The sequence below is a fragment of the Hyalella azteca genome, unplaced genomic scaffold, assembly GCF_000764305.2.
Source record: "Hyalella azteca isolate HAZT.00-mixed unplaced genomic scaffold, Hazt_2.0.2 contig663, whole genome shotgun sequence".
Taxonomy (NCBI): Eukaryota; Metazoa; Arthropoda; class Malacostraca; order Amphipoda; family Hyalellidae; genus Hyalella; species Hyalella azteca.
The window spans coordinates 68,850-95,497 of NW_025931002.1; the positions used below are offsets into that span (position 1 = coordinate 68,850).

Sequence of the window (26,648 nt, forward strand, 5' to 3'; positions counted from 1 at the left end):
ATCTTAGGTAAATGAGGAAATTAAAAATGAACTGATTCTATAAAAAATCTCTGGTTTGTCACTATGCTCTCAGCTGGCAGCTGCAACTGGAACTTTATAAATATACTAGCCATAAATTCTTGTATTTTTGAGCTCAACTCTATTTATTTGTATGGTAATTTTTTTACAGGCCTAAGGTCTTGGTCATCTTTCTTTGAGCTGCAATCTGAATTACCAAATACAAATTTTTTCAAAGTTAAGGGGATAGAAGTCATGAAACTGAAAAGTGTTTCTTGTTTACTATATAGAGGCGTGTTCTGAAAATTCATTTAATGCTGGCAGAACCAGTGTCTGCCGAAGTGGAAACTGGAAAATAAGCTACCCTTGAATTGTCAAAAACATCATGAATCCAGCCAATTTCACCAGTTCTTACAGGATTTCATAATATCTTTGGTAAAAAATGAGAAGAACTGCCTGTGTTCACCCATGATTTAAAAAAAAATCCTTGTAAAATGATTATTTTTATCAGTAAATTTAAGAAAATTCTGCCCAATATTTCAAAAGAACTACATGCTCTGCACAAACGTCTTTGCAGTTTGCAGACTGTGCCAATTGATCAGATTGAGGCAGTATATCCATGAGGCAATATAACAAATTCATTTGCAAGTGAAAGAAATGCTTATGCATCTACTTTTTATGGTTACAGACTAACAGTTCAGTACTACAGATGGATGCAGATGTATGAATACTAATCATAATACCAATATTGTAATGCTGTTTGCGTAATAATACTGGTATTCTCTAATTTGCAAGGATCTTCTATCCCAGGCATGGCAGGCAATACCAAGTTAGCTGACTGGATTATTAAATACATTTGTCAGATTTGCTAGTATTATTTAAATACTTATTCTGGAAAATGGCCATTAAGCTCCAGACTCATTGCTTGTTAATCCCTTTTCTACAGGCTCATTTTGATTGCTTCTGTAAGTGTAAATATTTATGGCTTTATTGATCTGTATATTATTATGTATGGGCTGGTAAAATGAGGATATGAATCCCTAATCTCAACTCCAGTTATGTTATATAGATATTCACTGCTGAATATTATTCTTCAAAATCTAGAAAATACCAAGTAAATATATTCTAGTGATGAATGTGTCAGAATATAGCCTCAAGTGGAGCAATCATGGGAGCTCACTTGCTGCAGCATCATGCAACCTGCTGGAGGATGGAGCTTTGGTGGATGTCACTCTGGTGGCTGAAGGCCAACAATTGCAAGCACACAAGCTCATGTTGGCCTCCTCCAGTACTTACTTCAAACATATTTTCATGGTAATGGCTCTCTTACAATTTGTTTCTTGTTTTGAATTCCTAACCACACAGAGGTTGCTTGTACCATGCATATGAAAATTGACTGCAACAAAACAGACTAGAAAGGTGACCAATCTGGTCATTTTTTGTTGAGCATTCAGGGTAGGGTTAATGATCAAGCTTCATTCTGTGCCTAAACTAAACATTTGTTTGTCTGAGACCCTAAAAGCATGGATAAATAAATTTGATTATGAATAAAAATGTTTATGCCACAAAATGAAGGTACATATGTAGACAAAATTTTCTAGCACATTTATTAATAATTGATATCTAAAATTATTTTTGCCATGCATTATTTCAGTAACAGTTGCTAACATAGTTCATAGTTTTGGCCTGAGAATTTTACATAGTGGCAGTTCACTTTCAAGGATTTAAAATTGCTAGCATTACCGTATTTGCCATTAGTGTTAAAATAATCATGATCATCCATAATTTGCCTTTTCTTGCATTGAACACCATAAAAAAATATGGATTATACTTTTACATCTTCATGGTGTCATGAAAGTTTATTCAACACCTAATTTATAATATTTATTAGAATTATCCAAAATATTTCCTCATTTGCTAACATCTACTGATTTTTTTCCAGAACAACCCTTGTCAGCATCCTGTGGTAATCCTACGGGATGTGCGGGCACTGGACCTACAGTACCTGCTGCTCTTCATCTACCAGGGCCATGTCAAGCTACCTCACTTCAGCATTGCTAGTTTCATGGAGCTGGCAAAAGCTCTTGAAATAGTTGGACTGGCCCCAGACCTTCCTTCTTCAGTACAGTTTATTTCACTTGGTTTTAATATCACATTATGGCTTTTTTTCACTTACTCATTAAGACTTTCTAGTCTCTTATTGACCAATCAAGGCTTCATTGTCTCTTGTGACATCATCCATTCTTGCAGTTACTCTTTGATCAATTAGAGCATCATTGCAATTTCTCCTTTCAATTTGCTTGCTGGTCACTTGTTGAATCTATTGTGGCTTCTGCCTTCTGGCATTCGTCATGACTTCTTATTTATACCTATATTGACTGATCAAGTCTTCATTGTCACTTATTGACGTGTTAAAACCTTAGTTTTGCTTATTACTTCTTGTCACCAATGAACAAGCTAGCTTAAATATGCAACGTACTTTTTTGACCAATTGAGTGAGATCTCTTGCCATGAATTTGCTTTCTTCTGTCCCACTGCACACTTTGAGAAGATCGACCATACTTGCCTTGCACTTATAGAACAATTGATGCCATATATTGTCCTGAGTCATATTGATTTAGCTAGTTATTTATTATATTAAAATAATTATATGTTGATAAATGGAGATATGGATGACTCCATCATCAGTACATCCTACATTACTTTAGCGGCCTGAGCAACTCCTGCAATGCTATGCAGGAAAATAACAGCAGTCATGTTGCATAAACACTTCCCCATCATGTGAGCAGCATGTGAATGTAAATTTAGAATTGCAAGCCTGATAATGATGGCTAGATTGTCCATTGACTCTGTTGGACGGAATTATTTACAGAGAAGCAGCCCCGTAAGGAAGAGGAAGCGCTGTGTTGAAGATGATACTGCTCATGACTGCCCCTCTTCTCCACTTCAGCTCAAGACTGAAATACAGGTGCTGAAATTAACCCTACTAAAATTAAAATTGGATTTCTGGTGTCTATATATTCCGTTTGCATCGGTTCAGATTTCTGTCAATTCTCAGAAAATCATATAATTATTATATTACCTGTGGCTGTGTGCATTTTTTACTATCAATAACGGTGACTCATTGGATGTGTCGGTGAAGATGTTGGCATTATTGCTTTGAATGCTTCATTTCATGAAAGGAACAGCCAGATTAATGGTACAGGAAGAAATGGTTGAATTGAAGTTCCATGTCTTGAATTGAACTTGACTCTGCATCCCGTCTGCCTGTTATGGTTGTCTACAGAAACCATTCAGGGCTTGGTTTTGTGTATGAGTAAACAGCTATTCACAGCTTGTTCATTCATCGTGATTGAGATACCTACCCTGTCAAGTGGAGAAGGGACCTTGCACAGTCAGCTTAAATTTTATTTACACTTAACAATTTAGTTGCAATTTTTTATCCTGCTTTTCACCAGGTCCTGGCTCTTAATATCAAAAATAAACCGGAATATACTGCCAAGTAGATATAATGTGGAGATGTACCTAACCATTTTTGTAATGTGAACTGTGCAAGCTCAGGAGTCTACTGAATTAATTATGTAGCTATTTGAGAAAAATACAATAAAAAAGTAGCAAACAGGAAAAAAGGGCTTATGCCATCAAAACTCTCTGGGCAAATGTTTCCTATTAATGTTTAATAATAAATCTACCACTTACAGTCTACTGGATTTACTATCTAAATTTCTTGTTGTGCTGGTTCTTTTTGTGCCATTTGGGGGAAATTCTGTTAATATTTGAAATGAAATATTTTCATAATACCAAACAAAGTCTCGTTCTTTGAAATGTCTTCATAACTGTGGTTCACTCAGGACATGCTGGAGGTGCTGCTGGATACGGACGATGCTCAGGACTCTAAACTTGTCACCGACGACTGCACCACCTCTGCCAGTTATGTTAATTTGGTCCCAAAGCAACCCTCAGTGCAACAACAAAGTAACCATCAAGAACCCCAGCAAAAACAAAAGTCAGGACAACATCATATGGATCAACCACGACACAAACAACCTCAACAGAATCAGGCAGCTGGCGAAGGGGACGCGGCCGGGCCAGGCAGGCCCATCCTCCCCAAGCCCCCAGAAGACACCCTCCTGTTGGGGCAGAACCTCCGCCTCAGAATACCGTCGAGCCACCAGCCTGAGTTCCCGCTAGACCCTTCCTGTGAGCCTCATAGTTTGGTCAATGTCATTTGAAGTTTACTAAGCATGTGATTTGAAATGGTTTCACCTTACTTTGTTTCTACAATTGCTTAGATGCTTTGAAATACTTCTATTGACATTTTCAATTAATACATATGGATGTCAGGTTAATTAAGAGCGCTAGCTTAATAAGATAAATTTTTAATCTGGTTAATGATTTTCCAGGTGCTGGCGTACCGTACCCGTGCCCCTTCTGTGACAAGGCGTACATGTCGTGGGGCTTCAGGCGGCGACACATCAAAGTCTGCCACTCGACGCCAGCCCAACTGTCGTGCAAGTGGTGTGCTGGCTCACTACCCTCTACTGCCCTCTGGCAGGTACACTACCCTCTACTGCCCTCTGGCAGATACACTACCCTCTACTGCCCTCTGGCAGGTACACTACTCTCTACTGCCCTCTGGCAGGTACGCTGTTGCCCTCTGGCTGGTATATTGTGGCCCTCTGGCAGGTACGCTGTTTTCCTCTGGCAGGTATACTGTAGCCCTTCATTTCTCATTAATTTGCAATTACCGTACACTTTTATCACATTACAAGCGTGTTTGCATTGCAGGCTCACGTACAGCAGGAGCACCAGCTGCCGGCAGCGGCGGCCCAGAACGGCATCCTCATCCTGGAGGAGGCGCTGATGGTGCTGCAGTTCGCGGCGCCCACGCGTCTTCGCTCCATCATGCAGCTCCTCAGTCCCTCCACTGGGACTAAAGATCTTGAGAATCCTAAGGGAAACCAGACTAAAGATCTAGAAGATCTTAAAAGGGAACCAGCTATTCAGATTAAAGATCGTAAAGATCCTAAGAAGCAAGCTAACCACACTAAAGAAATGAAGGATTCTGATGGATCTGATAACACAAGCGACCTGTCATCCACACGCATGAAGGAAGCCAACGGAGAGGTAGTACCGATGGACGGAAAAGGTCTTAGTGTTTCGTATGTGTCTGAGAGTGAGAAGTCTTCTGTGAATCATCCCGAGAAAAATGATGTTAAGCGGCCATCTGCAATTAGCGGAGTGGATGTTCAGTGTCCAAGAAGATTCGTTGAGTCAAAAGTTCAATGTTCGTGGGAGCCCGACGAGTCTAGCCGTGAGTCTCAACTAGGACCCAGTGAATGTGTCGGTCTATGCCCATCAGAGCATGACAAAGATACTGGCCGTCGTCCATTAGAGGCTAGAGAGCCAGGTAGCCAAGAGGCATCGGAAGCTAAAAAACCACCCGAGTCTCGCCCGCGTCGAGTGCGCCCTGCGAACAAATCGCACCAGCATGTTAGGTGATGGAGTGGGGATGGCTTGGTGATGGAGTATGCATGAATTGAAAGCGCTTGATTATCAGGTATGGAGCATTATTGCGTATCTATTATTACATTATATTGCTAATTCCTTTTGATCGTTTTACTTAATCCTAATCACTTCGAGTGGGACAAAAATGTCGTGCACTTTTGATTACCTTTAATACAAGGATAATAATAAATCTGATTGACTTGCTAGATTCGCTTTGCGAACATAGAACTACAGAATTTATTGCTGAATTCGAGGTGCATGAACTTCTTCAAGCCCTACTGAGGCGATTCATCCATATTCAGGGATTAGTTTTAGATCTGGTGCAGGAGAACAAAATTGCAGAGATTCCTTCTTGACTCGCTGCTTTGATCGTGACTAGGCGTGGCTTGCTGCCTCGCGTGTGGTGCGTCGCAGGCATGGCGGAGATCAGTTGAAGGCGTTTTAGGCTCTCAAATGTTTTCGTCCGTGCTGCCTTCTTCCCTTGAGTATATGACAATGAAACTTGCTAGTGTAAGCTCTTTTTTAGCGCATTCTCTCATTTATGGAAAAAAGGCGCTACTGTGCTCGTCATGTCCGTCTGTCTGTCCGTGACTTGACGTTTTCGTCGACGAGAAAATGCGCTCTCTGTCACTCAATGCAGTGAGTACTGAGTTATATTTTTTCATTGTACTTTTACCGTTTATTTCACGCTTTCTAACTGCAATATTGGCCATAATATTGATACCGACTATTTGAAGATCAACACAGGCGGTAAATTCTGCTTTTTGATCCGGAAGCTTGCATAGGTAATTATTGGATATTATTAGACCAGAGTGCGCACTTCGGGATCGTCGCGTGGAATAATAAAGTGGGAGGTAGTATGATGGGCGGAATGGAGGGACTTGGTTTGTTAATAAGCAATTCTCAATCAAATAATCAACCTTAAACCGGAATAAAGAAGACTTAATATTAGGTTGGATAGAAAATGAACTATCATAAATGCCCGCGCAAAACACATTCTAAGACACCACCAATCGTGTAATTACTGAAGTCGAGCTCAGACTAGGCTGACAGTTCGTCAGGGCTGAAAACCACGCTTAGTGTTATTATTTGGAGAACAAAGTGTAGGTCGAAAATGTAATGTGCTTTTATCAATATTCTCATAATTATGAAGCAAAAATCGCTTAAATATGACCTCTGTATTGTAACACTTATCTCTTCAGTATAGGTGTTCGATAACTTGTAGGTTACCATGACGACGACGGTAGAGTTCTCACAACAGTGTCGTGTTATCAGATGTTCAGTGTTCATTTAGTGGTAGTTGGGCGAGAGTGAGAGCTACGAGCAAGTAATTACTATTTTAAAGATACAATAGTAAATAATCATGTCTGTTAACAATTCGAGTGCAGCTTATTGCGACTCATAAACTTCAAATTATTTTTATTTTATCTGGCGTTGGTGGTACTTGAAGATCGGAAGCGTGTATTCCATATCAGTAAAAATCAGAATCTCTTTGGTGCAATTCAAATTAATCGGCACAGTTTATACTGCCATTTACTCGTTTACTCGAAGAAAATGTATCCAGTTTCTGACAGACTCCTGCCCTGAGAGGTCAACCCTCAGCGTAAAATATTCAGTGACTCCAGTGAGCGCGGCAGCGAAGTATGAGGTACCTGCTACCTCGCACCCTCAGACGTTAGGTGCTACCCTCGTACTCTCAGCTAACGTTTGAGGGTACGAATAGTACCTAACGTCTGATAGTTAATAGGGTTATAGCTATATATATATAGGGTTAAAGCTATAACCCTATTAACCATCAGACGTTGGGTACTATTCGTACCCTCAAACGTTAGCTGCTTTCCTCGTACCCTCAGACGTTAGCTGCTACCTTTTTGCCCTCAGACGTTAGGCATTCTGCGTACCCTCAAACGTTAGCTGTTACCATCGTTCCCTCAGACTTTAGTAGCTCTGCGTACCCTCAGATGTTTGGAACTTGTACTCATTAGAAGTTAGGTACTTATCGTCTCTCGTGCTCATGGAAGTGCGCCGAAAGTTGAGACATGGAAACGAAAAAGTTACGCGTTTCGTTTATAGTTCAGCTTTTATTTAGAAACAGGACGCAAGCACTCACTAGATAGTTAGGCCAGTTATTATTCCTTAGTTTGAGGCTACGTGCAAAGTTTATATCTATAAACAGGACGCAAGCACTCACTAGACAGTTAGGCCAGTTATTATCCTTTCGTTTGAGGATACGTGCAAAGTTTATTTTTTATTTAGAAACATCACGCATTCGCTCAATAGATAGTAATTAGCATTGTCATTATTTTTTCGTTTGAGGCTATATGCAAAGTTTATTTTTATTAGGAACCTAAACGCAAGTACTCACTAGATAGATAGACCAGCAAAGCGCAGCCCGCGGCCGCTGGTCCCAAGCGCCTCGGCCGAGCATGTCCCTCCTGAGGCGGCCTGCGTACGACGACATCCACGGGTTCGTAGAGCGCGTCGAAGACGTCCTGCTGAGCGAGAGTTCCTGGTCCACCAGCGACTCTGAGTGCTCCGGCTGCCTGCACCTCAGCAAGGAGAGTGTTGCTGATCCTCTGCTACAAGGGCACTGCCCTCCTCCAGGCGTCACGGAGCAGACCCCGCTGTGAGTTTAAGGGGTCGCGCTGCGAGTTTCAGGGGTCGCGCTGTGAGTTTCAGGAGTCGCGCTGTGAGTTTCAGTGGTCGCGTTGTGAGTTTCAGGAGTCGCGCTGTGAGTTTCAGTGGTCGCGTTGTGAGTTTCAGGAGAAGCGCTGTGAGTTTCAGTGGTCGCGTTGTGAGTTTCAGGGGTCGCGCTGCGAGTTTCAGGGGTCGCGTTGTGAGTTTCAGGAGAAGCGCTGTGAGTTTCAGTGGTCGCGTTGTGAGTTTCAGGGGTCGCGCTGTGAGTTTCAGGGGTCTTGCTGTGAGTTTCAGGAGTGGCGCTGTGAGTTTCAGGATTGAGTGCTCGGTATGTGTTATTGTTATATTATTGGTATGTGTTATTGGGCAGCAAATATGCATTAAAAATGAGTCCCATGAAAATTATTGATGGTGTGACAGCTCTTTGATCGCATTGTGCGTGAGAAACATTGGACCGATAAATATTGCAATATTACGAACCTTATCCCATGCCCTCAAGCCCATGCCCACACCGCCATACCCCCAGCCCCACGCCCCACGCCCTAAGCCCCGTGCACCCAGCCTTATCCCCCTGCCCTCGTGCCCGCAGCCTAATGTCCCCAGAAGCCAACCCCATGCTCCTAGCCCCACCCAGAGCTGTGAGGAAGTCCTCATAATAACGGCTGTTGTTCATCCCCCAGAGTGGAGCCCCCAACGACGCCCCCTACCGCCTCCCGACCCAGGAAAAACTCGAGGCTCTCTGTCGCAGGTGAGGGAAATGAGAGCAGCTATTGTAAGAGTGAGGGAAGGTATTGTAAAAGTGAGGGCAGCTATTGTAAAAGTGAGGGAGGCAATTTTAAGAGTGAGGGTAGCTATTTCAAAAGTGTAAAGGCTATTGTACCAATGAGGGCGGCTATTGTACCAGAGCGGGCGCCTTTTGTATTAGAGCGGACAACTATTGTACCAGAGGCTACTGTAACGGAGCGGGCAACTATTGTACCAGAGAGGGCTGTTCTTTTATCAATGTTTAACATTATACAATGGCAGAGTTAATTGAGTCTGTCTTCAAAGCATCGAATTTAAGTGCATTGAAGGTTTATTTTGTGTTTTTCATGGCCTAAAAATGCGCAAGTTAATTGGTTATTCGTAATCTAGTCATGATCCCTTTGCTAATGCACCCCTTTGCCATGCAGCCCTTTTTAGCGCATTTTCTCATTTATGGAAAAAAGGCGCTTTTTTGCTCGTCATGTCCGTTTGTCTGTCTGTCCGTCCGTCTGTCCGTCCGTCCGTGACCACGTTTTCGTCGAAGAGAAAATGCGCTCTCTGTCACTCACTGCAGTGAGTATTGAGTTATATTTTTAAACCTACCTCCTTTCCGTGCTGTCCTATTTTAACCTACTTATTTTCCATGCAGCCCTTTTGTATAACCTACCGTTATTCCATGCAGCCCTTTTGTATGAACTACATCTTTTCCATGCTGTACTATTTTCTGTTCTATGTTCACCACAAAATTGAGAGTTGTTAGCACGCAGCAAAGTATCCCCGTGTTGAGCTACCTAGCCCCGATACTGACGCGGCATCTTCTCATTCCCCTCACGCTCCCCACCCACGATATAGGGCTCGCCTGGAAGAGGTTGTCAGGCGCAGGCCCCAAGAAGCCCTCAGACCTGCCCTCGCCTGCTGCAGCCTGCCTCTCCTCGCCTGCAACAGCCTGCCCTCTCTCGCCTGTAACATCCTGCCCTCTCTCGCCTGCGGCAGCCTGCCCCTCTCGCCCTCAGCACCTGTGAGGACCTCTTTCGTATGTTCTCTTTCTTCCTCATTCACCATTTGTGCGCTTTACTAATGCTGTTGTAGAGGTTTTTAATGCTTAAGGTATAATATTTAAGTTAATTTCATTGTATTTATGCGTAGTGTGATTAGTATTGAAATGATTATATGTGATATTAGTGGCAGTGGTGGTGGTGGTATAAATGTAGGTGGTATAAATGTAGGTGGTATTAGTGGTAGCGTGTCCAACCACGAGGAACAGGTCCAGGACATTAAGGATCCCATAAGGTCTTAAGGCACTTGAGGTCTGGGCGGTTATTAGAAATTTGAGGACATTGAGGTCATTACGGATATCAAGGATAGTAAGGACATTAAGGAAATTGGTAATATTAATGACATCAAAGGTTTTGAGGACATTTAAGATGTTAAGGACATTATAAGAACATTAAAGGCAGAAAGGAAATTAATGACATTAAGGGAATTAAGTGATATATAGGATATTATGGAAATGAAAGGTTTTGAGGACATTTAAGATTTTAAAGACTTTAAGAACATTAAGGGAAGAAATGAAATTAAGTACATTAAGTGAATCAATTATATCAAGGATATTAAGGAGATTAAGCGAACTAAGGATATTGAGGATGTTAAGGACATAAAGGGAAATAAAGAAATTAAGGACATTAAGGGAACTAAGTATATTGAGGATGTTAAGGACATACAGGATGCTAAGGTCCCCCCAGGGGCGCGATGCTGCGGCAGCGCGACGTGCTGGCCGCTGGGGCGCAGCCGTGGCACAGGAACATCTGCGCCTCCAGCGGCCGTCGCTTCGCTTACGCCGCCACACTCGTCATCTACGTGTACGAGGTGTGTGGCGTGTACGAGGTGTGTGGCGTGTACGAGGTGTGTGGCGTGTACGAGGTGTGTGGCGTGTACGAGGTGTGTGGTGTGTTTCGAACTTGGTTAATGAGAAATAATTGACTCATCAACATTTGAGGCATAGAAGAACAAAGACATAATTATTCAAATTTTATTTAGACATTGCATTTCCAGCCGAGTAATATAAATAAAATAACAGTTCGCACCTAATAGTTCTATGCGTAAATAAACATGACTCCTGCAGGAGGCTGCTGGCGGGTGGCAGCTGTGCTCGGTGCTGGCTGACCACCGCAAGACCATCACCTCTCTCGCCTGGCACCCTCGCCTCACTGACCTCCTCGCCAGGTACACGGCCCTTATATAGCCTCTCGGTACCCTCGCTGCCTGAACTGCTGGCAGGTGCCCTGCTAGCGGGTCAGGCGAGGTTACTAATAACACGTCACTAACACGTATCCAAGATGTCACTAACACGTCATTACTAGCATGTCACCAACATGGTCACTAACACGTTATAGCGGCAACTCGCCACTAACACGTCACTAACACCTCACTAAATCGTCGCTATCATGTCACTAACACGTCACTAACACGTCACGTGCAGTTCGTCGCAGGACCAGACGGTGTGCGTGTGGAGCGTGACGACGCAGGCTGTGCTGCACGTCATCAGCCTCTGCCGCGTGCCCGTCCTCGTCGCCTGGTGCTGCATCGTCCCTAACACGTGCGTTAATTTTGATCAGCCGTGGTTAGCATTGATTATGATCAGCCGTGGTTAGCATTGATTATGATCATATTTGATTAGCATTGATTAGCATTATGATTAGCATGATTAGCATTATGATCATCTTTGATTGGTATTAGGTATGATGAACCGTGATTAGCATGGATTATGATCGTCTCTGATTGGTATTAAGTATGATCATCCACGATTAGCATTGATTAGGATCATCTTCGATTGGTATTTAGTATGATCATCCACGATTATTATAACTTACGGCAAAAATATATAAATATACCATAAATTATGGTGTGAATATGAATAATATAAATTAATTATTTTAAATCATGACTTGAGTTAAATATGATCATCCATGAAAATGGCAATTTATGTCGACTGATGTCATAAACGGATGATTTTCCCATACCAATATCAGTTTTGATTACCATGGCATTGGGCTCCATCCATCCACTTCACTGAGCCCAATATAAACCCTATGTCTGAACCCCATGTAACCCTCCCAACACCAGGTTCAGAGTAACACCGTCATTAAGCCGAGAACAACACTAAGCCCCAAGCAACCACCGACACTAAGCCCCAAGCAACCCCAACAAGCCCCAAGCAGCTCTTAAAGTAAGTTCCATGCAATCATAACATGAAGGCCCACGTAACTCCAACACTAAAACTCACTCAGCCACAAGGCCGGCGTGGCCCTCTACCGCTGGCACCCCAACCAACCTCAAAACTTAGCCCCACTCAGCCCTAACAACAAGCCCCACGCAGCCCCAACACTTAGCAGCCCCAACAAGCCCCACGCAGCCCCAACACTGCTGAGCCCCAACAGGGCTGAGGTGTCGCTAAGCACGGCCGTGGGTCCGGTACAAGTGTGGCACTACCAGGGGACGGGGCAACCCGAGCCCTACCGGCAGTGCCAGCCATACAAGGCCGGCGTGGCCCTCTACCGCTGGCACCCCAATCAACCTGGCAGGCTGGTGGTTGCCCACACTGATGCCAGGATAACGCTTTATGGGGAAGGTGGGTACTCGAGGTATTCTTCAGGCTGTCTAAAAAATGAACTGAAAATTACTTGGTTACCAAAAGTATTTCCTATATTCAGCCGCTGGCGGCGCCCCGAAAAAATCGTATTGATACCCCATAGTAATCCCGGAGTCATTCTCAGTAACACTTGAGTCCTTCCCATTCCTAGCAGGCGGTTACCTCAGTAAGTCTTACTGCATGCTTTATAGTTGAAACTTCCCTGAAAACTCCTTATGCTCCTTATCCCCAGCAGGTGGTTGCCCCAGCAAGTCAAACAGAATCCCCTGACTAACCCTAAGATCATTTAACCCCACAGGATCCCCTGACTAACCCTAAGATCATTTAACCCCTCAGGATCCCCTGACAAACCCTAAGATCATTTAACCCCACAAGATCCCCTGACTAACCCTAAGATCCCCTAACCCTCACAGGATCCCATGACTAACCCTAAGATCATTTAACCCCACAGTATCCCCTGACTAACTCTAAGATCCCCTAACCCCCACAGGATCCCCTGACTAACCCTAAGATAATTTAACCCACAGTATCCCCTGACTAACCCTAAGATCATTTAATCCCACAGCATCCCCTGACTAACCCTAAGATCCCCTAACCCCCACAGGATCCCGTGACTAACCCTAAGGTCATTTAACCCCACAGGATCCCCTGACTAACTCTATGATCCCTTAACCCCCACAGGATCCCCTGACTAACCCCAAGTAACCCATAGTATGCCCTAAGCCCTGACTAACCCTAAGTAACTCACAGTATCCCCTAAGCCCTGACTAACCCTAAGTAACTCACAGTATGCCCTAAGCCTTGACTAACCCTAAGTAATCCGTAGTATCTCTTAAGCCCTGTCTAACCCTAAGTCCCTCCCTTCCCCGCAGGCGGCTCTCCCAGCAAGTCCCACTGGTACCCCGGCAGCGCGCTGGACTGCTCCGAGTCTGCGGTGGGCTGCGTGCTGGGGCTGGAGTGGGCTGTCTGCTCGCCTGACTTTTTGTTGCTGGGCTACACAGGCGGGCAGCTGTGGCTGCTGGACGCCGCGCAGCTCTGCGTCGTCACGGAGTTCTGTCCGCCTGCGTCTGCGACACTCGCCTGCTTCGCCTGGCTGCCGCACGCGCCTGGCGTCTTCGTGTCCGGAGGTCGCTGCCACTGTTCAACCGCACGATTTATGCAAAATTATTACCATTTTTATGCTTGCCTGATAGGATTCTATTCCATCTACCCATTATTCCCATCTTTATTTCTGTTACATCTGCGCATTATTCCTCTCCTTTTTTCTACCCCATCTGCGCATTATTTCCATCATTTTTCGGTCCAATTTATGCAACGTTCCTACGTACACTGAGCTCGAACATATATCGAGGCTCTCGATTTCAGCCCAAAGTGCCGACCGTGCTTTTTTTCAAGCCTCCGAGGTTAGTCGTGAAAGTTCTGTGCGTCTTGCGCATTTCATACAATACATACGTTTACTTACTACATGTTTTACATGTTGCACTGCCTATTCGTTTACTCAATTTTGTACATTTTCCAGACCGAGACAAGGGCATCTTGCGCGTCTGGACGGCCGGCAAAAGCACGCCGATGTTGTCGTACACGTTGAAGGATACTGGCTTCCACGAGCTCTGTGGCGCAGGAGACACTGCACCTCAGCGTGGGTATTATGCCTTTTTTTAATGCTGCGCGTGCTGTGCTGTGCATATAGGGCTGTGCAGACAGTGTTGTGTGTTTAGGACTGTGCGACGTGCGTGCAGCTCTGTGCTTGAAAATCTGTGCGGGCAACGCCGTGCATGCAGTGTTGTGGTTGCGGGGCTGTGTGCAGTGCTGTGGGTGATTCTTATTGACAGATGAATCATCTTCAGGAAACATATGTAATCCAAATACGAAAATTATTTAAGTCTTGTTAGTGCCGCATGAGTCTGAAGAGTGACTGTTGTTAGGCCATCAGATAGAAACGTAAGTTCCCTATTAATCAGTTCAGTTAAAAGCTAAAATAAATATTCAAGCGTTGTGCCTGAAGAATAATTGTGTACTCGACGGAGACGAACGGGCAGTGGGCACGTGCGAACTTCCACGACCGCAGATTGAAATAATGTACAGGAACCACGTTACTCAAGACAGAAGAATGAAAACGGTCGTATTCCGGACACGGTCGTATTCCGGACCGTATTTCGGACCGTATTACGAACCGTATTCCGGACCGACGATGTCTGCCCGCTCTGGGCTCATTATGTGTTCCGCTGTTGCTGCAAGTAGCGCATCGGTCGAGCTACGATAATGACTGCGGCCAATGCAACAATCTTCGTCACAACACTTTCGTCTCAGCATAAAAAACCATCTGATTTTATAAACAAAGGTGACAAAAAATGTTCAGCGTCATCGTAAAAGCTTATTAGTTGTTATGTGGCAATCGAACCCTTCAAACTGCAATTTTGATTAGTATTATACGGATTTTATTGACGGGTGGCGATTTTAGTGCAGTAGCTGGTGAGTGGCGACTTTTGTGTCATTGTTGGTAGTTTGTTAAAATTATATAGGATCTGGTGCTTCTTTACATTAGTACATCAATCAATTAGCGTAAATTGACGGTTGTGTAACGCTACGAGTTATTAATTTACAGCTTGAAATTTGTTGCTTTTTGTGTATATTCATGTTGATTAGAATAAAATATTCCACTAATGAATAAGTAATATTCTGACGTTAAATTCTAGTTGTGTGCTGCATTCCTGATACGCGGTTTAACAAAACTTCTACATCAAGGGAGGTGTCAAGATCACGAATATTTATTCACGATAAGATAACTCATTTTTAATCGAAATATTCATCATTAGCCTGAAATATTGGCTGTTGGACATCATGCCACGATAGTTACAGTGATTACGGATCAGTTCAAGTGGTCCGTGCTCTGAGTCTCGAAGTCTCTGTTACGTTATTGTATGGCAAGAGCCCCCGATAATGCTCGGCGTTATGTCAGTCTCGGAGCGTTCCTTTGCTGCCACTAGCAGCCGAACTCTGCATGAGGACGAGGCCGTCACGAAAGAATGAACGTGCAGCGCTAAAAGTTATATTTACGAAGATAAACAAACTTCAGAAGGAGGTTAAAAATCTCGACAAGAAATATGCAGGAAGTTAGACGTTTTCTCTATGGGAAGCACAGAGCGGAGATCGTGGAGTGAGTTTAAAAAGGTTAACCATGCTCTGCTGCAGCTTGTTCGCAGTTCCGGTCCCTCGCATGAGGTTGATGAATAAATCGATCTTCGCAACAGTAAGAGAGAGAAGTGTACGGCAAAGACGAAGAGCTGAGCGAGTATGTGGTGTTGGAGCTAGATTCAGTCTAATTCGCATCCAGTCTAAAAACTCTCTCAACTTTGCCGCGAGGAAAGAAATTTGTTTGGAAACAAAGTTGCTGGTACTTCAGCTGTAGACAGAAAAGAAGAAAATCGAAGTCGAAAGCCCGACACGTGAGAAACAAATTGCCGAGATGAAGTGCATTTTGGAGAACCATGAAGCCCACTTGGAGGCACAGCCTATCTCTCAGGGCCGGGTTCGGATGAGGTGCTCTCCTGGCAGAGCGGCAGATCGCCCAATGGTTACGCGTCGCATGACACAGCTGTGAGTGACCATCAGCCGACGTACGGCGGCACTGGATGGGCTTGGGTGAAAGTGAAGAGAAGAAGAAATTTGAGAGGAGAAGAAATTGAAGAGAAACTCGTTCATGACCTTGAACTAACTGTGAGGCAACATTTAGTGACCACATAAGAGTAATATTTATTACAAGAGAAGTTGTGGTTTTGACGAACGTTTCAAATAAGGGAAACAATGTCGATATTTATTATCTTCAGAGCCTCGCTGTCGTCGCCTGGATGACTGCTGCCTGCTATGTGTACCATTCACGGTAGGGACGGTGTGAAGAATGAAGGCAGTCTAGTAAATCGGCACGTCATGGGTTATTTGCTATTAGATTATTAATTGTTAAAGGAACCTCAGCGCGCATGTCAGAGTCAGAGATACTCAAGATTATGCAGATTGTACTAATAGAAGGAGAGAAGGAATATGTCATATTGTAAGGTTGGAAGATTCGGTTAGGTATAAAGTTGAAAAACCTGCGGTGCAACTTATCCATGCGACAACACCAACTGAATAAATGCGGTGTAACTCCAAGTCACCTACATGTAGAACAGCTTCTCTGCTGACATCGTTGACGCTCCGAGTATGAACAGATTCAAGAAAATACTAGATAAAAATATACAGACTAGATAAAGATATACGTGTTTCGACTAGAAGTGCATCCCACCTCACAAATTGGTGTATGATTAGCAGCTACTTAGCTTCAACGTCAGCTTTGCATTAATCTGGTCAAAGGCCGTCTTTCAGCGAGTTAAACAAAAAGAATCGGCAACAAGCCAAATTTGAACTATTCTTCAACAACCATACTACTATACTATTCTACTATACTATGTATCTCATCCAATACATGCACGAAGAAAATGATACCAAAACTATTACCAAACTTTGACCATTTACGGCACATATGGACAATGAGTGGAAATTATGCGGGAACGATTCAATCTCGGCGGGAACGATCCTTTTCAGAAGATTGCAACAGTTTGCTATCTTTTTGGCATTTGGCCTAAGCGAGGTCTCTTGCGTTTTACTGGTCATCCCGTCTTTGCGAAGAAATGACGGATTAAATCTAGAGAAAAAAAACGTGTCAGGTTAACATTGGGCAACCTAATTTACCTCAAGAACGGAAAATTTCTTGCAGGAGAGGCTGATGGGCGTGTGGGGAAGGCGGAGGGTCAGGCCGGACTTGTGGTGCCCTCGGTGTTGGTGTTGTGCCTCTTCCAGGACGGCGGCATTGGGCTCTATCATGTGCGCCGGAAGCACTGGGTCTTCAACAGAGAGCACGTGAGTGCAAGGGGGCGCGTGAATGTTTGTTGTGGGACAAGTTTGTTTCTTAGATGGTGCCCGCTTCTCCACTTAGGGCCCGTTGGTACAAATAGGGCCTGTTTGAAAACACACAGAGCACGTCTGTACACACCTAGGGCTGTCTCTTATACACATCTAGATGTGTATAAGAGACAGGTATTACGAACCGTATTCCGGACCGACGATGTCTGCCCGCTCTGGGCTCATTATGTGTTCCGCTGTTGCTGCAAGTNAAGGTCTGCTGGCTTCGTACGCCTGGCAGTCGCAGGAGATTGCTGCCGTTCGGGCTAAAGTTTGTTGTGAGCGTTATGATTCGTACGATCTGTGTAGAAGATGATGGAACGAAGTAGTTGAATTCCTCGCGGATACAATTTTGTTGTACCAAGGCCCGGAAAAAAGCTCTTTGATTAGACCCCTCGACCGACAAATCTATTGGAATTATGGGCACTTTCTTATTGGCCGTTATTTGATTCGCAAGAAGATTGTGTCCCTCCGTAGGTAATGAGGAAGGACTTGAGAAAACTTGGACCAATTGAACTTAACTTAGTCAAATATAACCAATCTAATCCATGCACGAACCTGATCTTCCTCGAACCTGATGCACTTCCCCAACCTGACCCACTCGCCCAACCTGACCGACTTGCCCAACCTGACCAACTTCCCCAACCTGACCCACTTGTAATGAAGTCCTCTACTTCATCGGGTTCGCTACTCGGGTGCTACAAACATCAGCCACCAAAAATAATTTATTAAACAAGAACAATAATGAAACGGTATTGCTAGAAACAATGGAATGATCATACAAGTTGAGTGCCCAATCAAATAGTTCACAATGGATGACAGAGGTCGTTGCCCGTCCCTGGTCCAGGGAGCTCGCGATGATCCGTCCAAACAAGTATTTGGAATACACGGTCCCGGAGGCAGCTCACTCTCGTGACCCGCAACCCCATATTGGAAATAAATATTTTCATACTGACTGATATTACTCACTTAAGCACTCGCATAACAGATTCTATATATGATCACATTTTAACCAATTTACATGGAACAGAAATAGCTAATTTATTGCTAGGGTACATTTGGTCTAATATAGCAGCTCACAAATAAAGGCAGTGTAAGTTGACTCAAGGCACAGCAAGAGAGTGGCTCAATAGGTCAACTAGGCCTAGAAATGGGTTGCTCACGGTACGACCTTCTCTTAACGACTGACCTAACGCACGATATAGTCTCGTAAGAACGCTTTCCTTTTGGTGTCTTCTAATTTGTAACTAACAATCTTACACCACTTACCCAACCGAACCCACTTGCCCAACCTGACCAACTTCCCCAACCGGACACACTGTTGAACCTGTCCCACTTGCCCAACCTGACCAACTTCCAAAACCGGATCCACTTACCCAACCTGACCCACTTGCCCAACCTGACCAACTTCTCCAAATTGACCCACTTTTGCAGCCTGACCTACTTCTGCAACCTGACCTGACCTACTTTTGCAAACTACCACGCAGGTCGCGACGTTACCGAATTGTGGCGCCATTATTTACTCGCTCTCCTGGGCGCCTGCCGACCTCAACTGCATCGCCGCGGCCACCAGCGACGGCCGCGTCTTTGTCTGGGACGTGGCAGCGAATAAGGTCAGGGTCTTTGTCTGGGACGTGGCAGCAAACAAGGTCAGGGTCTTTGTCTGGGACGTGGCAGCAAACAAGGTCAGGGTCTTTGTCTGGGACGTGGCAGCAAACAAGGTCAGGGTCTTTGTCCATATTGCGTCACTTAAGTGCGCATATAACATTCAAATACTGGGGACAAGAAATATTCTCAGGCATTAATGACCAACAAAAGACGGTAACAACTTCCATTTAAGCCACTCAAATCTAAGGCGTTATGGAACCAAATAAGAGTTGTTGAATATATTTTAGTGTCGAGGAGTGGTGGTATGGATTTTTATTGTTGTGGTTATTGATGTCGAACTCACCCGGCAGATCCTGCAGCACTTTAAGGGCCACAAGAACAACAAGGTTTACTGCGTCGCCTGGAACCAACGCGACTCCCGCAGAATAGCGTCTGCTGGTGAGATGTGTGGCTGTGTTGCTGTCTGGTGCTGCTGTGTGGTGTTGCCGTGTTGTGTGGCTGTAATCCACCGAGTCCGTGGCTGTAATCCACCGAGTCCGTAGCTGTAATCCACCGAGTCCGTGGCTGTAATCCACCGAGTCCGTGGCTGTAATCCATCGAATCCGTGGTCAATAACCCAATAAACGTCGCCTGCAGGCGAGAGCTGCCTGTGCGTAGTGCACGAGGTGAGCGGGCAGCAGCTGCAGGCATACGTCCACCCTGCGCCGGTGTACGGCACTGACTGGCGGGACGCAGGCACCCTCGCCACGGCGTGCCGCGACGGCGTCGTCAGGATATTCAGCGTCACGAGCCCGCAGCCCGTCACGTTGCTTAAAGGTGGGTCAACCTACTGCCGTGATACTGTTTGAAAGTGGGTCAGCACGTCACGATGCACAAAAGTGCTTCGACTTACAAGCCGTGACGCTACTTAATAGGGAGGGTCAGCCCGCAGCCCGTGGCGCTGTTTGAAGGGGAGTCAGCCTACGGCCCGAATGCCGCTTCAATTAATTCACAAAGTAGGTGGTAAATATTTTTTATTTGTCCGCAAAGAAATACAAAAATTGAATTTATACTATCAAATTTGATAAAATGCTTTTTCTGATTTGGCATCTAATTTTGTTTAAATCTAATTTTTTAAATGGTTCTCGATAATATCATAACATAACACAACATAGCGATGTCAGCGCTGAAGTGTAGGCCTGATGTGGCCAGTCGCCGATTCTTTTCCTTTTCGTGACTTGTTTACAGAAGATCTAAAATCGTGTCATTTGACCGGATCTTTTCATGACTGGTGATAGTTTGAAGTAGCTACTAGACTTCCACCGGGTTCGATAAGGAGCTAGGCATTTCAAATCAGAACATATATTTTTCCATAGCTTTATCTAGTCTGTTCTTGAACACGTCCATACTCAGAGCACCAACGACGTAACTGGGGAGGCTGTTCCACATGTCGATGATTCGAAGCGAGAAGAAATTTTGTCGCGTGGATAAGTTGAAGCGCAGTTTTTTAGATAATTGCCGTGGCCCCTGGTGTTGGTTCTTGTTTCAAATTCTAGTAATCCTTCGGGGACCTTGTATAAACCGTGTGTATACTTCTATACTTCAATGAGGTCCCCACGCAGACGTCGATAACTGAGGCATGAAAGCTGCTATCGATAAGGTCATGGGTTCTCATTTCTCTCCCAGAGTCATGGGTTTCACTGTGATATCGTTTTAATGTGTCAGTAATGTTCATTGTGAGATATTACCATCTTACTGTATCAATATAATGTTCAGGGTGAAGTGGAACCCCAAATATACTAGGAATCACATTCGACCCAAAACTAAACTTCAATACCCACATCCATAACACACTGACAAGGCAACCAAAACAATAAAAATTCTAAAATCTCTCACATCAACAAACTGGGGAAAACAAAAAGAAGTCCTACTGACCACCTACAAAACTGTAACACAAGCTATAATAGAATAAGGCAGCACCATCTGGTCCCCCAGCTTAGCACAAACTCACACAAACAAACTACAAACAATCCAAAACACAGCACTCCGCATTGCAACAGGTTGTACGGCTGATACTAACCAAAGCCACCTACACACAGAAACAAAAACGCTTCCAATAGACCAGCACCTCGGACTCCATGCATCCCAACTCAGACTATAAGCTCAAGCACCAACCCACCCATTTCACACTCATATACTCAACCTTACAACCCACCCAGACTTATGAAACAAACTGTTTTCATAAACAGAAACTATACCACCAACATACTCATAGAACCAGATCAAGCCACAAAAGAAACACTAAATAGATGCAAGAAACAAATACACACTACAATCACAACCAACTACATAGACAATCTACCAAACAATGCTGTACTTTCGACACCAGCACCAGCCATAGACTCTTCATAAACCCAATAACCCAGACACACACGCCGAGCACTTGCACAACTCCGTACAAACAAGTACCCCCTACTACACCAATACCTACACAAGATAGATCCAGCCACACATCCGTCCCCTCTTTGTCCACTCTGTCTCAGACATGAACACAACACCTGCCACCTGTTCGGCTGCTCGGAACTGGTCACGTCCTTGTCACCCCTGGTTTTGTGGAACTCTCCCATCGAGGCGGCAGGACTGTTGGCGCGCTGGGGAGAGAGGTTGGGCTGGCCACAGGAATGGGTGTAGGCCCCGTCCCGCATTTGTCGCGGGACGGGGAGGGCGAACAACAACAACAACAACAAGTGGAACCCTGTGGTGCCGTATCAGTATCAGCGGTTCAATAGGACCAATTGCCTGCCGCAGGTCACAGCAAGAAGGTGTTCAGGGTGAAGTGGAACCCTGTGGTGCGGGATGTGCTGTGCTCGGGCAGCGACGACTGCACGGTGCGTGTTTGGTCGGCATCGCGCGGCGCGTTGCTTGCGGAGCTGCGAGGCCACACAGACAACGTACGCGGCCTCGCATGGTGTCCCGAACTGCCACACCTCCTCGTGTCCGGCGCGTGGGACGCTGCCATCCGCGTCTGGGACGCGCGTACTGCCACGTGCCTCGACGTGGCCACCGAACACGGCGCTGATATTTACGGTGAGCTGGAGACACGTGGGGAGTGTTGGTGGTATATATAGGGTTTGTGGTGTGGTGTAAGTGACTCGTCTGTATTGGAAATATGTGTGTGGTTATCAAAAAGTGGTTCATTGTGGTTATCAATAAGTGGTTCATTAGTTTGATTGATACCTGAAAAAGTAAACAACGCTAGAAAAACACGTTTCTACTGCAAAACTGATCTCTTGGACTCGTGTCCAGAAGAGTGTTTGTAAGCGAGTTTTTCATATACGTTTAAATCTTCACTCGTTCCTCGGCCAGCATTCCCGAGAACTCGACCCAGTACTCGTGATGGGACAAAAATCTTGTGATACTAGTAGGTTGACTTCATCAAAACTATCAAATAAATTGTTACGCCTGAAATCGCAATATAGAACACTAACTTGGATGCTAACCCTTTATCTTACGGTGGTAACTCCAAGTACTTCAGCCCAGCCGCCAGATAAGGAAGGACTGTTAATGAGCTTCTCACGCGCTGTCTTTATAAAAATAATTTTTTAGTCTGTTACTGAACTGTTCAAGTAAACTATATTTGTTCAACACTATATTTGTTATGTAATTCATTTCGCTCATTAGATCATCCCAGCATACGATAGCTTCATGCCGAGACACTTGCTCCCGTCAGCAAATTTTGAACTCGGGAGTCAGGCACTCAATCGGGCAAGGATTTAGGCAGGTACAAATAATTCTTTTTTACACCTAAGTTTATCATACAAATACACGGATAAATCCGGGAACTTATAAGCTGTAGACCCGTAATGATGACTGGGGAAATAAAATTCTTATATACACAACCTTCAGATAGAAGCCAAGTTTTGCTTGAAAATCGAACAATAAGAACAATCTGAATAAGACTGGATTTGAATGCAAATAGCATCCAAATCAAAGAAATTATAGTATTGAATAGTATATAAGCTTAATACTATTTATAATGTATACTTTTAAGCTTTAAACAACTTCAAGACCTCCTTTTTACTCTCCGGTCCCGGCGCAGGCGTGTCCCTGCACCCCGCGCGTCCCCTGCTGGCGGCGTCCTGTTCCCGGGACTCGACGGTGAGGCTGTGGTCCCTGGCGGGCGCCGCCGCGCCCCTCCACCTCTCCTTCCTCGCGGGACATCCCCTGCAGGAGCTGCTGGCTGCCACAGGTTCTGCCCGAATGGATTATTAATTTATATTTTAAGGCCCTGAAAAGCGATGGTGTTCAATGCCCCTCCGCTTGGGTTCAATGCCTGCGACTATAATATTTGACTTACGATATATTATGAGCTTACGACCCGAGTCACATAATCATCTTACGACCCGAGTTACATCATCATCATCTTACGACCCGAGTTACATCATCATTTTACGACCCGAGTTACATAATCATCTTACGACTCGAGTTACATAATCATCTTACGACTCGAGTTACATAATCAGCTTACGACTCGAGTTAGATAATCATTTTACGACTCGAGTTACATAATAATTACAATTATGTGAAGTGCATGCCACTCACGACTAAGAAGAGAGTGAAGTATAACCTTCTTGGTCACGCATTGATTTCGTAGCACTTCTTCTGGCGTTAGTCAATATTTCATATCCTTTCTTCTGTCATCCGCTACTCTTCTTTACCGCTGCATCGCCCAACTTGTGTGAAATGCTGGTCTCATTATTCGGCAGAATTTATTTGCACACGAAAGCGTTGCGGCACCATATCCTTTAACAGTACATGGTAGAGGGACATAAGAGGAGGTGCAAATAAGAAAAATGAATACTTTTGTCTTTTTATTTTCGGCTTTCGTGCGCGGAAAATTGGAATAGAATTTAACGTTTTGCAAAATCCCACATCGCTTATAAGAGATTGACCTAGTCCAAAAATGTTGCTTTCTTTGACACACCGTTCGTTGGCTGCAATGTTTTGCTCTCTGGTAAGTGATATAATGGTTGGGGTATGAAGATCTTCGTGGAACTAAACCGGCACCATTTGGGCTGTTGTATTTTATCACTGTTTACCTCCTCCATCCTCTCTCATTCGTGATTGAAAATTTAAATCTACACCCCTAATTTTTCTTACCTAACCCTTCACCGTTCTCCCCAATTTCTTAGCGAATATCTCACGTTCGCTGCCTCTTCCTCACAGACGAAGTGTCCTCGGAAACTTGGGGCGGTGCCCAAATGAAGCTCTGTGGGGTGCGGGCACAGCACTTACTCGCCCAGCTGAGCAGCAGCACCGCAGCTGCACAGCGCAGCAGCACGCAGCTGCAACAGCACAAACTGCACAGACTTACAGCAGACGTGTTCGCGGTCAGTGCTTCTTTCTATTGCCATGAAAATAGGATGAGGGAAAGCTGCGCAAATCTAAATCAAGAGTTTGTCATCAAGGATTAGAGGATGCAAGAGAACACGCGGGAATGGCTAGGTCTGGTGATGGAAGCAGACCGCGAGTCCAATGTTTCCATGGTCTAGTGACTCTAGTATCTAGTGGGACGGCCGAATAAAAGACTTCTTGAGGAGAGACACTTTGCTCTCCGACATCCAATAATGGGTTGTCCTACAGAGCAAATAACTTTAAGCCCGAGACGCATTACATAACCGCGTTTTTAGCGCATTTTCTCAATTATTGAAAAAATGCCTTATTGTGCACGTCATGTCCGTCTGTCTGTCCGTCCGTCTGTCCTTGACTTCACGTTTTCGTCGACGAGAAAATGCGCTCTCTGTCACTCACTGCAGTGAATACTGAGTTATATATATATATATTTTTTTTGTGACTAGCAGAGTTCCAGGTGTACACATTTTATGCTTTTAAACAAAAATGGGAACTGCCACGGTATCGAAATCGAGTTCTGCCTCAGCGGAAAGGAATGTAGATTCGGTCTATAAAATTAGCTGTAATATTCATCAATCCATTTCTATGAGCAACTGCGGAAACCCCAGAAACTAAAGCTCACTAGAGTCACGTCGTGAATCACGCAACTTCTCGAAAACTCCCGATGACGTATAGACTGCATTTTTTTAATAGTCTCGCTGTGTTCCGCATATATCAGTGTCTGATAGGTGATACATTCGCCAATTTATACAATTATATTTTGCTTACTTATTAGATAATTCGATGTCATTAGTTTATCCTGTTCATGGGTCAGTTCCCAAGATATCTGAAATCTCAGTTACGCTGCAGGATTTAGCTTACGGCTGAAGGAGAGAGCCGTTGTAACTTACAAAAGAATGGGTGCGTTAGGTGGACGTGCAATCTGGAAAATGAATGGGTCACATTGTCCAAAGAGTGAAACACTTTATGCACGTAGCACTGATCAGCTTTTTTACCCGCTAAACTCGTTGAGGATGACCCACATAAGAGTGAAAAATACCTCACAATTTGGACAAATCTACACGTGGTTATCGATGGTAGCGCTACTATTACTTTCCATGTTACATGGTTAAGAAATAGCGACTCTTGCCTTTGAAATCTTATTCAAAGACCTGCAATTTATTTTGTTTATATATTCAGTATTATTTGATTTCTTGTTTTATTGTGTAGGAGTGATGGCATCAAAATTACTCAGTATTTAGCATAATAATATGGTAAATTTTGTTTTAAACATTAAATATCTTTAATGTTATTGTTATTAGCAATCAAAGCATTATTAATCCATTGGTTGTGTTATCGCCTTATAAATTGTGACGTTTAGGTACGATTGAACGGATTTACTGACGATATTTACACAACAGAATTCACTTACACGCGTGCTCCACGTGTGTAAGTGGATGTAATAGTACGTGCTCCACGCGTGCAGGTAGAGGTTATAATACGTGCTTTAAACGTGCAGGCGGAGGTTATAATACGTGCTTTAAACGTGCAGGTGGAGGTTATAATACGTGCTTTAAACGTGCAGGCGGAGGTTATAATACGTGCTCCTAACGTGCAGGCGGAGGTTATAATACGTGCTCCTAACGTGCAGGCGGAGGTTATAATACGTGCTCCAAACATGCAGGCCGCGGCTCGGTTATTGAATGGGGGAATCCTGCACAGTCTCCCCCTCCTTTCGTTGTAATTTGTCAATATTCCGTTGTACGGAATATTGACGGAAGGAGGAATATTTGTCAATATTCCTCCTTCCGTTGTAATTTGTCAATATATTCAATATTCCAGTCCGTTTATCATCTTCCATGTGTAAAGTATGATATAGGTACCTCTCTCCTCTCCAGTGAGCACAGTCCCAGGTGTTTCAGTCTTTCCCAGTAGTTCAGGTTCAGCTCCCTCATGCCGCTGATCCCGTACGTGAAGGTCCGCTGCATTGCCTCCAGTTTCCACACTGCACCCGTCTTGAGTGGCGTCCAAAGTTGACATCAATTCCCAAGATTAGGGAGCACGAGGGCTCTGAAGAGTGTAATCATTGGTGCTGCTTCTCTCGTTCAAAATGTCCGCCATATCCACCCCATCCGTTGCCGGCTGCGCGCGACTATTTCCTCGAAATGGGCATCGAACGTGGCTTCAGTACTCATCAACA

At 44.4% G+C, this 26,648-nt stretch overlaps 2 protein-coding genes across 2 annotated transcripts in view; both read left to right on the plus strand.

Moving 5' to 3' along the window:
• The first annotated feature begins 543 nt into the window (after window positions 1-543).
• On the plus strand, window positions 544-5,606 carry LOC108680170. The gene is made up of 6 exons (XM_018168942.2): window positions 544-1,311; window positions 1,940-2,119; window positions 2,870-2,965; window positions 3,849-4,197; window positions 4,401-4,552; window positions 4,786-5,606. The coding sequence occupies exons 1-6, from the start codon at window positions 1,129-1,131 to the stop codon at window positions 5,497-5,499; spliced, it is 1,674 nt and encodes a 557-aa protein (XP_018024431.1). The 5' UTR covers window positions 544-1,128; the 3' UTR covers window positions 5,500-5,606.
• A 1,785-nt stretch (window positions 5,607-7,391) lies between these two features.
• LOC108680162 (WD repeat-containing protein 17) overlaps window positions 7,392-26,648 on the plus strand; it is a 33,059-nt gene continuing 13,802 nt past the window's right edge. Inside the window, exons 1-16 of the mRNA XM_047880632.1 lie at window positions 7,392-8,131; window positions 8,823-8,890; window positions 9,739-9,904; window positions 10,629-10,752; window positions 11,009-11,109; window positions 11,366-11,482; window positions 12,324-12,514; window positions 13,408-13,662; window positions 14,055-14,174; window positions 17,286-17,428; window positions 18,958-19,083; window positions 19,429-19,516; window positions 19,715-19,894; window positions 21,866-22,144; window positions 23,157-23,306; window positions 24,284-24,447. Of these exons, the coding sequence (XP_047736588.1) occupies window positions 7,932-8,131; window positions 8,823-8,890; window positions 9,739-9,904; window positions 10,629-10,752; window positions 11,009-11,109; window positions 11,366-11,482; window positions 12,324-12,514; window positions 13,408-13,662; window positions 14,055-14,174; window positions 17,286-17,428; window positions 18,958-19,083; window positions 19,429-19,516; window positions 19,715-19,894; window positions 21,866-22,144; window positions 23,157-23,306; window positions 24,284-24,447 (2,472 nt within the window). The 5' untranslated portion in view covers window positions 7,392-7,931. The remainder of the gene's footprint in view (window positions 8,132-8,822; window positions 8,891-9,738; window positions 9,905-10,628; window positions 10,753-11,008; window positions 11,110-11,365; window positions 11,483-12,323; window positions 12,515-13,407; window positions 13,663-14,054; window positions 14,175-17,285; window positions 17,429-18,957; window positions 19,084-19,428; window positions 19,517-19,714; window positions 19,895-21,865; window positions 22,145-23,156; window positions 23,307-24,283; window positions 24,448-26,648) is intronic.